The sequence below is a fragment of the Paramisgurnus dabryanus genome, chromosome 7, assembly GCF_030506205.2.
Source record: "Paramisgurnus dabryanus chromosome 7, PD_genome_1.1, whole genome shotgun sequence".
NCBI classification, from domain to species: Eukaryota; Metazoa; Chordata; class Actinopteri; order Cypriniformes; family Cobitidae; genus Paramisgurnus; species Paramisgurnus dabryanus.
In genome coordinates this window covers 16,903,756-16,919,755 of record NC_133343.1, presented here as the reverse complement: position 1 = coordinate 16,919,755, position 16,000 = coordinate 16,903,756, and the positions used below count along the sequence as shown (strand labels likewise).

Here is a 16,000-nt window from a genome sequence, read left to right as displayed (position 1 = left end):
AAGATCTTCGCAATTTATCATCGCAAAGGGCTTAAGATCAGTCTCACCTGATATGATAATGATTTGATTAAATCTCTGAGAACAGTGAATCACAGCGTAAAACAAGGCATTTACTGCTACCTCTAGGTGGCGCTAGGACTGAAGCTGAATATTGGCATTGAAATGTGTTCAGGCCAAGACTCTTATCAAACATGTGAAGTGTGGGGTAGATTGGACAATGTATGCCTTAGTTATAACAACTTCCGGTTTCATGGCGAAAACGCTGAACTTTGTCAGGCCGCCACGGACACACCTTCCAACGAAAAGTCAAAAGCTCCGCAATTTAACATCACAAAGGCCTTTAGATGAGATTGACCAAATATGATGACGATCTGACAAAATCTCTAGGAGGAGTTCGTTAAAGTACGAAGCCTGGAAATGACAAAATTTGCACAGAAATCACAGCAAAAATTAAAAATGGCTGACTTCCTGTGAGGTTTAGAGCTTCGCTCCAAGAGACTTTTTTGTAGGTCTTGGGGTGATATATGACCCTACCAAATTTCGTTTCTGTAGGATTTTCGTAGCGGCGGGGCTGTTCTCTTGAAATTTTGCAGGTGGCGCTATCGAGCCATTTCTGCACGCCCACTTCTGGCGCCTATGCCACATGGAAATTTTTGCCACTTCTGACGTGTGTGCAACGTTTTATGACTTTTTGAGCTTGTTTAGCCTGTCAAAATGCGATTCAATTAGCGATACTTTGCCAGGCCGCCACGGACACGCCCTTTAATGAAAAGTCAAGGTCGTTGCTTTTTATCATCACACAAGGTCTTGAGATTACACTGGTGAAATATGATGTTGATATGGTTAAATACCTAAGAGCAGTAAGTCACAGCGTCAAACATGGTATTTCCTGCTGCCTCTAGGTGGCGCTATGAGTGTTACTGAATTATGCCATGTTGATGTGTTCAGGCCTGGACCCTTATCAAACGTGTGAAGTCAGGGGCAGATCGGACAATGTATGCCTGAATTACATCAGCTTCCTGTTTCATGGCGAAACATTACACTTTGCCAGGCCGCCACGGACACGCCCTCCAATGAAAAGTCAAAAGCTCCGCAATTTAGCATCGCAAAGGCCTTTAGATGATACTGACCAAATATGATGATGATCGGATTAAATCTCTAGGAGGAGTTCGTTAAAGTACGACGCTTGGAAATGTCAAAAAATGACAGAGAAAATTCAAAATGGCTGACTTCCTGTGGGGTTTAGAGCTTAGCTCCAAGAGACTTTTTTGTAGGTCTTGGAGTAATAGATGATCCTACCAAATTTCGTATCTGTAAGTTTTTCGTAGTGGGGGGGCTGTTCTCTTGAAATTTTGCAGGTGGCGCTATCGAGCCATTTTTACACGCCCACTTCTGACGCCTATACTACATGTAAATTTTCGCCACTTCTGACGCGTGTGCAAATTTTCATGAGTTTTCGGGTATGTTTAGGCCCTCAAAAATGCGATCCATTTCGGAGAAGAAGAAGAAGAAGAAGAAGAAGAAGAAGAAGAAGAAGAATAATAAACGGAGCAAAAACAATAGGGTCCTCACACCCTGGTGTGCTCGGGCCCTAATAAACGGAGCAAAAACAATAGGGTCCTCACACCCTGGTGTGCTCGGGCCCTAATAATAAATTCTAACAAAACCAATAGGGCTTCGCACCTTTCGGTGCAGGCCATTCTGGCCTGCTCCTCGGTGCTCGAGCCCTAAATATAGCTGCAAGCAGCAATGGCGGGCCCTCGCACGTTTTTTTACCGCTACACGGTGCGTCCGAGAAAACGATGCACGGTGGGCAAGGGCATCAAGTGGGTAATATCATTGGGCTATTTAATGTTGTTACTGACCCATTTGGGGACTGTAGGTTAAAGAAACCCCACATTTTAGACAAACGGGGGCGCTAGTGAGCCACTTAAGAGACACGCCTATGTCTGACCTTTTTGTGCACACTTAACAGCCGACAACTCTGATGTGTGTGCCAACTTTTAGGTTAATCTAAGCACGTCAAGAGCCTTAAAAATGTCTGAAATAAAAGTAAAGTTTGAGGCGTTGCCATGGGAACAGCGTTCGAGATATCAAAAATCCCTTCGCAATTTATCATCAACAATGTCTCGGCATCATGTTGACCACTTCTGGAGTCAATCACATGAATATTCTAGAAGGAGTATTTAAAAGAACATCGGCGTCAACTGAAAGGCTTAAATATGCCTTTAATATGAAAGTAAAGTTTGACGCGTTGCCATGGGAACAGCGTTCGAGATATCAAAATTCCTTTCGCAATTTATCATCTACAATGTCTCGGCATCATGTACACCACTTCTGGAGTCAATCGCATGAATATTCTAGAAGGAGTATTTAAAAGAACATCGGCGTGGGGGCACTAGTGAGCCACTTAAGAGACACGCCTTTATCTGACCTTTTTGTGCACACTTAACAGCCGATGTGTGTGCCAACTTTAAGGTTAATCTAAGCACGTCAAGAGCCTTAAATATGCCTGAAATAAAAGTAAAGTTTGCAGCGTTGCCATGGGAACAGCGTTCGAGATATCAAAAATCCCTTCGCAATTTATCATCTACAATGTCTCGGCATCATGTTGACCACTTCTCGTGTCAATCGCATGAAAATCCTAGAAGGAGTATTTAAAAGAACATCGCATACAACGGAAAGGCTTAAATATGCCTTTAAAATGAAAGTAAAATTTGACAGGTTGCCATGAGAACAGCGTTTGAGATATCAAAAATCCCTTCGCAATTTATCATCTACAATGTCTCGGCATCATGTTGACCACTTCTCGTGTCAATCGCATGAAAATCCTAGAAGGAGTATTTAAAAGAACATCGCATGGAACTGTCAAAAAATTCCACCTTTGTGACTGACACACTTCCTGGCGCCTGGTGGTGGCGCTATACCCGGGAGTCACAATAGGCACATCGATGCGATCGGAATCTTCAGACGAACAAACGCCCCGCGTGTCATCACAATAAGACATTTTTTGCCTTAGATATTAGACACTTCCTGTTTCTCTGAATTCGCCATAAATTTGTCGCCTCGCCATGGCAGAACCGTTCGAGATATCAAAAATCCCTTCGCAATTTAGCAAGTCCAATGTTTCAACATCATGTTCACCACGTTTGGTGTCAATCCCATGAATCCTCTAGGAGGAGTATTTAAAAGTTCAACGCATGAATTTTTTAAACAATCCAAAATAGCCGACTTCCTGTTGGGCGGAGCTTAAATGTTAGAGGGCGAAAGTTGTTTGGGTCGATGAGATCTATATGCGTACCAACTCTCATACATGTGCGTAAATTTTTGCCCGATCTGTGCCCTAATGTTTGTTTTTGCATTACAGGGGGCGCTACAGAGCCCCCTTGCCACGCCCGAGTTCTAGCCTTTGCCGGGTCCTAATGGCCGACGACTCTGACATCTCTGCCAATTTCCAAGAGTTTTTGAGTATGTTAAGGCCCCCAAATTGCCCCGAAACGTAAAAAAAAATAAAAATAAAAAATAATAATAATAAATCCGAGCAAAAACAATAGGGCTTCGCACCTACGGTGCAGGCCATTCTGGCCTGCTCCTCGGTGCTCGGGCCCTAATAATAATCTGAGCAAAAACAATAGGGCTTCGCACCTTTCGGTGCAGGCCATTCTGGCCTGCTCCTCGGTGCTCGAGCCCTAATAATAATAATAAATCCGAGCAAAAACAATAGGGCTTCGCACCTTTCGGTGCAGGCCATTCTGGCCTGCTCCTCGGTGCTCGGGCCCTAATAATAATCCGAGCAAAAACAATAGGGCTTCGCACCATTCGGTGCAGGCCATTCTGGCCTGCTCCTCGGTGCTCGGGCCCTAATAATAAATCCGAGCAAAAACAATAGGGCTTCGCACCTTTCGGTGCAGGCCATTCTGGCCTGCTCCTCGGTGCTCGGGCCCTAATAATAAATTCGAGCAAAAACAATAGGGCTTCGCACCTTTCGGTGCAGGCCATTCTGGCCTGCTCCTCGGTGCTCAGGCCCTAATAAATTCGAGCAAAAACAATAGGGCTTCGCACCTTTCGGTGCAGGCCATTCTGTCCTGCTCCTCGGTGCTCGGGCCCTAAAAATAATAATCCGAGCAAAAAACAATGGGGCTTCGCACCTTTCGGTGCAGGCCATTCTGACCTGCTCCTCGGTGCTCGGGCCCTAAATAAAAATAAATAAATAAATAAATAAATTAGAGCAAAAACAATAGGGCTTTGCACCATTCGGTGCAGGCCATTCTGGCCTGCTCCTCGGTGCTCGGGCCCTAAAAAAGTGCTCGGGCCCTAATAATCCGAGCAAAAACAATAGGGCTTCGCACCATTCTGGCCTGCTCCTCGGTGCTCGGGCCCTAATTAAAGCTGCAAGCAGCAATGGTAGGGCCCTCGCACGCATGGGTACCGCCACCCTATGGCATTAGTAAAGCAGTGAATGAGGGAGATATGAATTTAACTGGGTAAATATAGGTGGATATTTAAAGGAAATTTGATGTGCCACACCTCCTGTGTGCAACAGGTGGCGCTATGATTTTAACTGATTGTTGTTAAATTGATGTGTTCAGGCCAGGACCCTTGTTAAACTTATGATGTCTGTGACAGGTCGGACATTGTATGCCTGAGTTACAACAGCTTTCTCACGGCGAAACATAAAAATTTGCCAGGCCACCACGGACACGCCCTTTTAACGAAATGTCAAGATCTTTGCAATTTATCATTGTGAAGTCCTTAAGTTCAGACTGACCAAATATGATCTGAGTAAATTTCTATGAGCAGTAAATCACAGTGTAAAACACGGCATTTTCTTCCGCCAGCAGGTGGTGCTATAACTTTTACTAAATATTGCCATTTTGATGTGTTCAGGTCAGGACACTTATTAAACTTGTGAAGCATGGGTCAGATTGGACATTTTAAGCCTGAGTTAGAACAAATTTCTGTTTCATTGCGAGAAACAGAAATTTGGCAGGCCGCCACGGACACACCCTCCAACGAAAAGTCAAGACCTCCACAATTTAACATTGCAAAGGCCTTTAGATGACACAGACCAAATATGATGATGATCTGATTACATTTCTAGGAGGAGTTTGTTAAAGTACGAAGCCAAGAAATAGCAAAATTTGCACTCAAATTACAGAGAAAAAAAAATGGCTGACTTCCTGTGTGGTTTACAGCATGGCTCCAAGAGACTTTTTGTAGGTCTTGGGGTGATGCATAATCCTTCTGCATTTCGTATCTGTACGTTTAACGTAGTGGGGGGCTGCTCTCTTCAATTTTTGAAGGTGGCGCTATATAGCCTTTTTTACACACCCAGTTCTGAAGCCTATATCAAAGAACATTTTCACCACATTTGACATGTGTGCAACATTTCATGACTTTTTGAGCTTGTTTAGGCTGTCAAAAATGTGATTCAGTGGCGCTATGACTGTATCTAAATTTTGCTATGTTGATGTGTTCAGGCTAAGACTCTATCAAACATGTGAAGTCTGGGGCAGATTGTGCAAGTTATGCCTGAATTACAACAGCTTCCGGTTTTAAGGCAAAACATCACACTTTGCCAGGCTACCACGGACACGCCCTTCAACAAAAAGTCAAAATCTTCGCAATTTATCATTGCAAAGGGCTTAAAGGGACCATTTAACATGTCCGCCCAAAAAAAAGCAATTCATACTCCACACTCCAAACAGACGGGGGCAGTATACCTCCAGAAAAGTGAGTTGGTCTATTTTAATTTAGCAGCTGCAAATTTAGCAGCATATATCAAGTTTGATTTACATTAGCAACTAAGTTATCATTAGTCACAAAAAAAAAACATTCGGTCTCATTAAAATTGCAATGTTTTCTGCTACGTTTCGTGCGTCCATTTGGTGTTCATTATAATCGAAGACATTTCAAGCTTCTTAGCTAATGTTACATTTTAGCATCAGCTTGGTAGATAACGGGTGAAAACCGGATCGGATCCGTGGGTAGAGCTAACTATTAAACGCTAACAGCTAAGGATGCGCAATAATTTGCATGCGATAGTCATTGCGCTTCTCGTCAGTGAAGCCGGTTTCTTGATTAAAAGTGAATCGCCATCAGCTGCTTTCAGATGGAGCCACATTTACTGCACAAAGCCGTAGTTCATGTACAAGCTGAGCATAGGTTATCGCAATGCCTATTATAAGTGAACTTCTAGCGAAATACTAACAGCATCTTACTTACCAATCGAAAAGAAATGTTGTCATTTCGGAGTCGAACCTCATTTCTTTCATGTCCATTAGTTGTCTCCAGCGATGAAAAGCAGTGCCAGTATTTACTCTGGTTCGGTTACTTTATATATCATATTTTATTTGTGATTCCAAGCGCGTTGTTCCCTGCAGCAAATGTTTGTGGTAGTGGTAAATGTCTCTTGCTTTAGCCATTCTTCCGCTCTCTTCCCTGAACTGAAATACGTCCGAAACCCCTATTGCAAGGCAGGAAGGCATCAAGGCATGTCCGAATCCATGGCTGTCCGAATTGCATTTCTCTGAGCTGCCTTCATGAATCTTAAGCCAAGAAGTCAGCTGCCTTAGTTTTCGGACGCAGCGGTAGTAGTAGAGGGCTGTACTCCCACACATGCGACTTATTCGTGTATTGCAGTTTGGCAGGCGGTTATGTGCGTGGCCCGCATACCGGCTCCCATGGTCGAAACTGGTATTACAACACCAGTCGGGCTGTAGCTAGTAATTTAGCATGCTAATTCAGATTGATATTTCTGCAGCACTATACCTTGTCATTTTTTTAATGACATCTTTGCCCTTATTTCTTCTCATTCTTTTGATGCGTGTAGCAAATTTTTTTTAAATCTTTTACCTCAATTATTACAAATGGTACCTTTAAGATCAGTCTGGCCAAATATGATGATGATTTGATTCAATCTCTAAGAGCAGTAAATCACAGCGTAAATCAATATATTGTTTTATGTGAATGAGTAGGCCAAATGATTTTCACATCATTTTGAAGAAAAAACTCTAGACTACTAGATCAAGTTTTGAAAAGGCTTGGGGAAACATGTTTAGAATGAGTTTTGTGGACTTATAACAGTGACTTAAAAATTGTGCTTTTTCAAAAACCATGCATAAACATTGTTCTCTCAAAAATACAAACATATACATACATGTTGCTCAAATAATATTGTAGCCCAGTTTATGCTGAACACAGTGTTATGAGACTTTTGTCATTATTATGTTTTTAAGCAAATGAAAAAAGAACAAATGTCAGTGCAGGTCAAAACTTTTCCAGGGCCCTGAAAACCACAGAGGGTTAAAATGGATGCAATTCAAAATTCCAATACCCTGCTCATTTACCTTTGAAACAGTGTTTAGAACCACCCTCCCTAGTAAAACCACTCACAGTATGAAGATGGGCCGAGAGGGATGAAAACCAATTTCATTATTTTCATTTTGACGAGTTTAAAACTAGCGCTATGATTGGTTAAAGTCTTTTTTTCCCAACAGGTTGCTGCCCAATGTGTTTACGCCAATAGACAAGTTGCCTAGTGTGCAAAAGCAGAGACAGTTGAACTCAAAGCCATGGCTTTTCGTGTATTTTAAAAGGACATAGTAGCAAGCGTAGTTTGATGTCTAAATGCGTATCTGCTATGCAAAATGCATAAAGGTTGACAGGTCTGTTAGTTGTTTTTTGAACAATTATTGTATTTATTGTTCACTAGCAGTTTCTATGAAAGGTTTTACTGGATGGATGTGTGGATAATGGATGCACGTGCACCACATACACATTCGGCTCTTGTGCGTGTAGTATGTAGTAGTGGCACACCGGAAGTGTTGCACAAAAAAGCTCAAAGATGGAGGAGCCCACATTTAGGTAATAAATAAGGTGGATATTCTTCAGGCATAAATACAGGTTATACAATGTAAATTAATTTGATACCTACATGAACTTCTGGGTGAAGTTTAATTAGAAATCTTTTCCTCTTAAAGCTTATCTTCCGAATTTTGGACCAGTTAAAGGTGTTGATTTTTGTGTGGCCCTAAAATAAAGGTGACAGATAATAATTACAAAACAAATGTAGAGCTCTTTTCCAAAATGCTATAAATCCATTTCAATAGTTTTCAGAAAAAGTAAATTTTTTACCTAGACCCACACATTTTGTGAATATTCAATTTATTCTGTTAAATTTTTTATTTTTTTTGCTCAGTCTGAACATGTTGAATAATGATTATTAAATCAAACAACAATATTGTTGATTATAAATTCAAAGTAAAAAATTTTTTCAAAACGCTATAAATCCATAATTTTTTTCGGTAACACTTTATTTTACGGTGTCTTTGTTACACATGTTACATGTAATTATTATAGTAATAACAGTTAATTATGCATAATTACATGCAACTAACCCTAAACCAAACCCTAATCCTAACCCCAACCCTATAGTAAGTACATGTTATTAATGATTATTACTTAGTACTTAAATGTATAATTACACTGTAACAGTGATACCGTAAAATAAAGGACCTTTTTTTCCATAAATTGATGTTTTTTCTTTAAAAAACAAAAATCGCTCATCGATGTCTTATTGGTCGAGAGGATAAATCGTGTTTAGGCTAAAATAGGCTCCGGCGCTTATCGCGTTTTGGAAAGAACGGCATCTTGTACCTACATTTTAACAAGGAAATGTAGTGTTTTGGCATGAAACGTTCATGGAGCAGTGAATAGGTTCAGTACACAGCCAAATGACATGACAAACTCATTTTTTTTTAAATGGCATTTATCGCGTTTTAGAAAAGAGCTCTTCAAATACACAATTAAATTCTATTTGAAGGCAGACTTCAATTAATTTTCCATTAATTTGTGATTATAAAATACCTCAAGTTGAACTTATGATTTCCACTACTTGAAATAATCTTTACTCTGATTATTATTTGGTGTCTCATCATATTTGTGTTACCACGGTTTTAGAAAAGCGATAAGCCACTCAGAACAGTACTGTGATTTTATTGTGATTATCCCCTCACATTATGCAAAAAAAATTTATAGCTTTTTCAATGCCAATGCTTCTAAACCAGTGTTTCTCAACCCTGGTCCTCAAGGACCCCCTTCCAGAAAGTTTTAGATGTCTCCCAATTTAAAACACCTAAACTAACTCATCAGCCTCCTTCCAGAATGCCTCCCTAACAAGCTAATAATTTAAATCAGGTGTGTTAATTAAGGAGACATCTAAAACATTCTGGAAGGGGGTCCTTGAGGACCAGGGTTGAGAAACACTGTTTTAAACAATCTAGAAAAAATTGCTTTAACTAACTGAACACATTTTCAGTAAGACAGTAAAGTTACATGTACCTGAAAGACCTGTAGGCCCATGTGAACTACAGCCAGATTGATCTTGGTGCCTTCCCGGTCAGCGGCAGAATGGAAGCGGACCCCATACATTTCCAGTTTACGAGCAATCTCTAGAACCTGAAAATCTGATTCTGCTGGTGTCTGCCCCCTACAAGAATACAAAAATTAAATATAAATTGACTGTGTATAATAATGTACAAATAAATTATTATATATTTATACATTTTGTAATAGATAATGTCATATAAAAGAAAAAAACGTTTTGTGCCAATAAATACAAATTAAAATCATGAATAATAATAATAAATATAGCTGCAGGCAGCGATACGGGGCCAAGCAACAATGGTCCTGCAACACGCAATGAAGTCGAAAGGACATGCAATTGAAGAATGCAATGTAGCAGATATGTATGGAAACTTACAGGACTCAGAGATGAAAATGCACATATTGAATAAATTAAAATTTTGAAGTATAATATTTATTTGCATGCTGAAAGAAGGACCGATAAGTCCAATGCTGACCAAGAAAACAATTGAACCACCAAAGCATCATACTTTTTACACATAAGACTTAAACCAAAAGAGCACAAATGAAATAATACAGATTAGCACAATAGTAAAATACAGATTATGAATTGAAGCTTTTGACTCTGAAGTAAGAGAATTACTTAACTAATTGCTGACCGACCCAGGATTTGAACCCACGATCTCCAGGTCTCATGCCTGTCACTCATTTGGTTGAGCTACAGGGGAGACATACTTACACACAGCTGCTTAAGCTAGGTAGCTGAAGTGACAATGTGTATGTTCAAGTTTGGAGAGATTTTTATCAAGAACAGTGTAGCAAACCTCACTACATTTTAATAACAGCTGATTGAGGCGGCCAAATATGGACCAGATTCCGGTTAGGGAATCAGGAGAGGAGGAAAGTCTTCAGAATGAGACATTGATTGATGGTCCAACATCTGTGTACATGCTGCTCATATTAATGTAATGAAATGTAATGGTCTACAAAGAAACAAAGAACATAATTACAAATAATAGCCATTCTCAGATTAATATTACCTAACAAAATATAAACCATAACACCAAATGGTATTATCAGTAGAAATATATAAACACAAATATATATAACAGAAATGTTCCTGAGACAATATGCTCAACAATACCATAAAAGGACACGTAATGGGTGCTTATATTAATAATTAAATAACTAAACATGTTTGTGACCATTACATGTAGCGCTAGCATTACAATAATGAATTAGCATAAACAAAATTGCGGCCGCTAATAACGGATTATACTGAACACCGCGATCAATATAAACATTATAATTAACATAATCTTGAATATAATATAACATGTAGTAGTATACAACTCCCTTCAACTTACTTGTATTATATGTACACATTACAGAACGTTAACAGCAGCATATACAAAGATTGACAGACGTCTTTACCGGTGTGCAACACTGAAAAACGTTCCCTCTAGGAAACATCTAAAGAACATTAGTTCCCAGTTAGTACATTGACTTTCTGACACAGCCGCCCCCAATTATCTTTCAAGATAATTGAACACTCTAAGAAAGTCTGTTGGTGGAGCTTGTGTCATTATCCTCAAGGTGAGGCAGTGGGATTAATCGCACAACTTTGTCCTTAACATTGACCCTGGCAATACGGATTCTACCATCAGCTCCAGGTAAGGTCTCTGTAACTGTTCCTACAGGCCAGAGTGAACGTGGAAGTTGTGGGTCGATAACAAGTACGACTTGCCCTACTTTCAGTTCTATGCCATCTGTCTTCCACTTGGGACGTCCCTGCATACCTGGGAGGTATTGACGAATAAAGGCAGCCCAGAAACAATCAGCCAGCACCTGGATATGTCGCCATCTCCGTCTTCAAAGCAGGTTGTTAGGGTCATACAAAACCTGAGGTGGAGACGCATCTCGACGACCCATAAGTAGTAAGTTTGGAGTCACAGGGTCTACGTCAGCAATATCCGAGGATACGTAACCGAGTGGCTTGGAGTTCAAGATGCCTTCAACTTCTACAAGTAGGGTCTGAAGTACTGGTTCCGGCACGGACTGCTCTCGGAGGATCAAACGTAGTGCTGCTTTAACTGATTTTATCTCGCGCTCCCAGGTACCCCCAAAGTGAGGAGCAATCGGTGGGTTATGGTAAAATCGGATTTTCTGCTCCGCTAGCTGTTCCTGTAGTGTTGCAGACATAGATTCAAAGGACTCCCTTAACTCCCGATCACCTCCAACGAAGTTGGTGCCATTGTCGCACAACAGTTCCATAGGCTTGCCACGGCGGGCTATGAAACGCCGCAGAGAGAGCAGAAAAGCATCACTGTCCATATGCTCCAATGGATCCAGATGCACACACTGTGTCGTTAGACATTTGTAGATAATCCCCCACCTTTTCTCTTGGCGGCGTCCAATTTTGACTGCGAATGGACCAAAGCAGTCTACACCAGTAGAATAAAAAGCTGGCTTGTACAGATTTAACCTGCAGGGGGGTAGATCCGCCAAAAGTGGGGTTTGAGGCTTGGCCCGCCACAACTGACAGCCTCGACAAGTATGCTGGTGTTTACGAACTGCTTCTCGGCCTCGAAGTACCCAATACTGTCGGCGCAGTTCTGCTAGAACCCTTTCTGAGCCAGGGTGAAGGAGTCGTTGATCTGTCTCCTTTATCAGCAATTTAGTGATATGATGGCTAGGGTCTAACACAATTGGGTGTATGGCCTCTAAATCAAGTTCACTAGCACGTCGTAGCCATCCACCGACTCTAACAAGACCAGTGGCATCATCATATTCAGGGGCAAGTGAGCCTAAGCGACTGTTATGTGGAATAGGATGTCCAACCTTCAAAGCTCTTACTTCAATAGGAAAGGAGTCTATTTGAGCTTGTGACAGAAGCAGCTTTTCCGCTTTAATATATTCGGAAGCCTCCATAGAAGGGTCAGTGTTGGTGCTAGCCGCCCCATGCAGGGATCTGACTGTGGCCTTAACGAGCTCTTGCCATGTGTGGAATTGGCTTTGATCTGGAGGAAGCAAACTATTAGGTGCTGAAACAGATCCCACAAAGACAGATTTCTTTAGTTCACTGCTGTCAGGTTCACATTCACATTTGGGCATTGATGGCCATTGGTCAGGTGGCTGAACAAGGAAGGCTGGACCTGAGCTCCACTGATGCGGGCCTGCTAAGTCGGTAAGTGTAAGACCCCGTGTAATGTGGTCAGCAGGATTGTTACGCAAATCCACGTACCCCCATTCAGCCATCTCTGTTAGAGTCTGGATCTCTGCCACGCGCGTTCCTACAAACACTTTGTAGTGGCAAGATTCAGATGTCAACCAGTACAACACACTGGTAGAGTCAGACCAGAAAGTGACCTTATGGATGGGTAGGGTCAACTCTGTTTGGAGCACCTTCGCCAACTGTGCACCGGTAAGGGCAGCACACAGCTCCAAACGAGGCATAGACAGGCATTTTCGAGGTGCCACTCTAGACCTGGCTAAGACGAAGGTAAGAATAACTTGTCCTTGATGGTCTGTGGTGCGTAAGTATGCCACCGAACCATATGCCCTTTCCGACGCATCACTAAAGACATGAAGCTCTCGGGTGACAGAAGGGTGGTCAGCTGAGACTGGGGTGTATGCTCGAGGGAACTGAAGCTTTGCAAGAGTTGGGAGTTCTCCTACCCAGGTAAGCCACTTCTCTCTCAAAGGTAATGGTTCTATGTGGTCGTCCCAACCGAGGTTGTGCTTCCAGAGGTCTTGGATAATAACCTTGGCCCTTGTAGTGAACGGGGTAATGAACCCCAAAGGGTCATACTGACTCGCCAAAGTTTTATATATGTTCCTCATGGTAGGCTCAACAGTTTGCACAGAACGTAAATTGTACCCCAAGGTGTCACTTATACAATTCCACCGCAGACCAAGAGTGAGTTCCTGAAGGTCAGTACTGCTTTGGGCTAACCAACGTTCGCTATTCGCTGACCTGGCTTCTGGAGGTAGGTGTTGGGTTACTGTTGGCACATTGCACGCCCACTGTCTAATCTCAAATCCCCCTTTGGAAAGGAGTTGGCGCAACCCATCCACTATCTCTTTAGCTTCACTTGTCGATGGTACATTGTGAAGGCAGTTATCCATGTAGAATGAATGCTCCACAATATCCACTGAGTTGGCCATAGCATCTTTATGTGCTTGGACGTGATGTTGAAGGGCATGAATTGCGCAACAGGGGCTGCAGGTGGTGCCGAACGGAAAAACCTGCCACTCATATATATCAGGTTCTGCCTCCCTGCACATGTCTCTCCAAAGGAAACGCAATACAGATTTGTCCCCAGGCAGCAAACGGACTTGGTGGAACATACCTTTGATGTCCCCACTGATAGCAACGGTGTGTTGGCGAAATCTCAGGAGGACACCTAGTAAGGATGGTCCCAAAGTTGGTCCTGGTAGCAGCTGTTCATTTAAGGACTGTCCCTGATGTTGGAAGGAGCAGTTGAAGACAATTCTGTCTTTACCATTGTGTTGCACCATGTGGTGCGGAATGAACCAAGACTCTGCACTTTGGTCTGCTTCCTCTGCAGTTATCTTAGACACATACCCGGCTGACTCCAACTTAGTGATCTCATTGCAGTAAACTTTAGCCTTCTCAGGATCCCGTGCCAGGAAGAACAGCTGTTTTATCTGCATGGAGTAAGTTTAGGGGGGTTCGTCTCAGCAGTGGTGTAGCATAACGTTGTATACCATCCACCGTCACCCTGATGGTAGCATTTTGCAGTAAAGTGTAAGCCTCTCTGGCCTGTTTGGACCTTGTAACCATCTTGGTATTGTATGTAAGAGTGTCAACTTGCCAGAGTCTTTCCACATGCTGGATCAGATCGTCACGATTTGGAACTGTCGTAATGTGAAGACACTGCTGACTTTCACGTGAGGGCTGCATGGGACTCATCGGGCCTTGGAGAGACCATCCTAATGGTGTATGAACAGCAATGGGTCCTCCTATGGGGCCTTTACAAATGGGCTTAACTGGTGTCAGGAGATGCGGCATGTCAGACCCAATAAGAAGCAGCGGTTTCACTCTGTCCATAGGAGGCAGTGGAAGGTCCTTTAGGTGTCGATAAGCCTTCTGGAGAGCAGCCACTGGGTAGTTGTGCTCTGCTAGACACAAACCGGTGGCAGTGAATGCATTATGTATAGCAAACTTCTTCATTGGCTTGAATACTGATGACACCTCAAAAGACACAGATGACCCATTAAGTTCTGTGTGACACTGGTGAATTGTCTGCAATGGGAGCAATTCTGGAGTACCAGTTAACTTCAGCTGCTCCATTACTGGCTGAAGCACTATCGTTCTCTCAGACCCGTCATCAAGAACTGCGTGGGTTTCCATAGTTCGTCGACCATTGTGAAGAAGGACTTTGACTAATTTCAACATAACCTTGGGTGAACGGTTAGAGCGGTCAAAGTATATTCTGGTAGGTGGCAGACTGACCATGAGTACGGCCCTGGAAGTATCATTGACAGAATCGTGCAGAACGTTGAGAAGGAACTCTTTACAAACACCACATGGAAGCTTGAGGTTGCAAACCTCCACTGCATGATTACGGCCACACCTCCAGCAGCGCTTGCCCTCTTTAATCCAAGCGATAACTTGAGCTGTAGTCAGTTTCTTAAACTGTTCACAGGCATTTAGGTAATGGTCCCTACTATCACAATGAGGACAATATGGCCTAGGCTTTGACTTTGAGCTAGACTTCTGTGTTGCAGCATCAGGACCCTTCGTGCCTCTCTCACTGGTCAAGAGAACAGGTGTAAATCTCTCTTTTGGACGAGCAAACTTCATGGATTTAGCATAGGACTTGGGTGAGTCACAATGGAACAGTGCTGCAGCTCGGCTGGAAATTCGCTTCGCTTGGGATTTAATCTCGAGCCAAACAGCCAGATCTGGAAGTGTATAGGTTTTGTCTGTGCCTGTCTGGAGAATACCTTTGCTTAGACAGTATTCAACAAAGCCATCACTATAGGCAGGTGGCAACTTGCTGAGCAGACGATCCACATGAGAGCCACACATAAGCTCATAACCGTTCTGGCCTTCAAGAGTCCTCAGCATACCTACCAACGATTGTACTGATAAGGCAAAGGAATCAAAAGCATTAGCATCGCCCAGTCTTAGTGGTGGACTGTTCATGATAGCACCCAGCTCTGACTGCACAAGTTGTCTTGGTTGTCCATACTTGTCCTGAAGTGCCTGCAACGCAGCAGAGTATGGATGTGAATGATACATGTAGGCTTTAGCCAGCTGCTGAGCACTAGGAAGTTTCAAATGGCTTAACAAGACATGGTATTTGTACTGCTCACTAAGATAGCTGTGACTACTTAACAAATTGTCCAGTCCTAATTTTAACAAGGCGAAGTCACTCTCATTACCACTTTCAAACACTGGTAGCTTAGGTTGTGGAATGCCATAAGCAGAAGCAAACAGTAACTCTGTATCAGGGTATGCAGAATGTGCATAGGGAAGATGCGGCAATGAGGGTGGCTGAGTAAAGCTAGCATTAGGTGGCCTGGCTGATGCCTGCTGGCTGGTAAATGGAGGTTGCAGCTGACTGGCATATGTAGTCACTGGAGAGGGAAATGTCTGCAGTAT

At 42.5% G+C, this 16,000-nt stretch overlaps 1 protein-coding gene across 1 annotated transcript in view; it reads right to left on the bottom strand.

The window, feature by feature from the left end:
* farp2 (FERM, RhoGEF and pleckstrin domain protein 2) overlaps positions 1-16,000 on the bottom strand; it is an 870,640-nt gene that overhangs the window by 566,341 nt on the left and 288,299 nt on the right. The window contains 2 exon segments of the mRNA XM_065266701.2: positions 7,937-8,032; positions 9,343-9,490. Coding sequence (XP_065122773.2) covers positions 7,937-8,032; positions 9,343-9,490 — 244 coding nt within the window.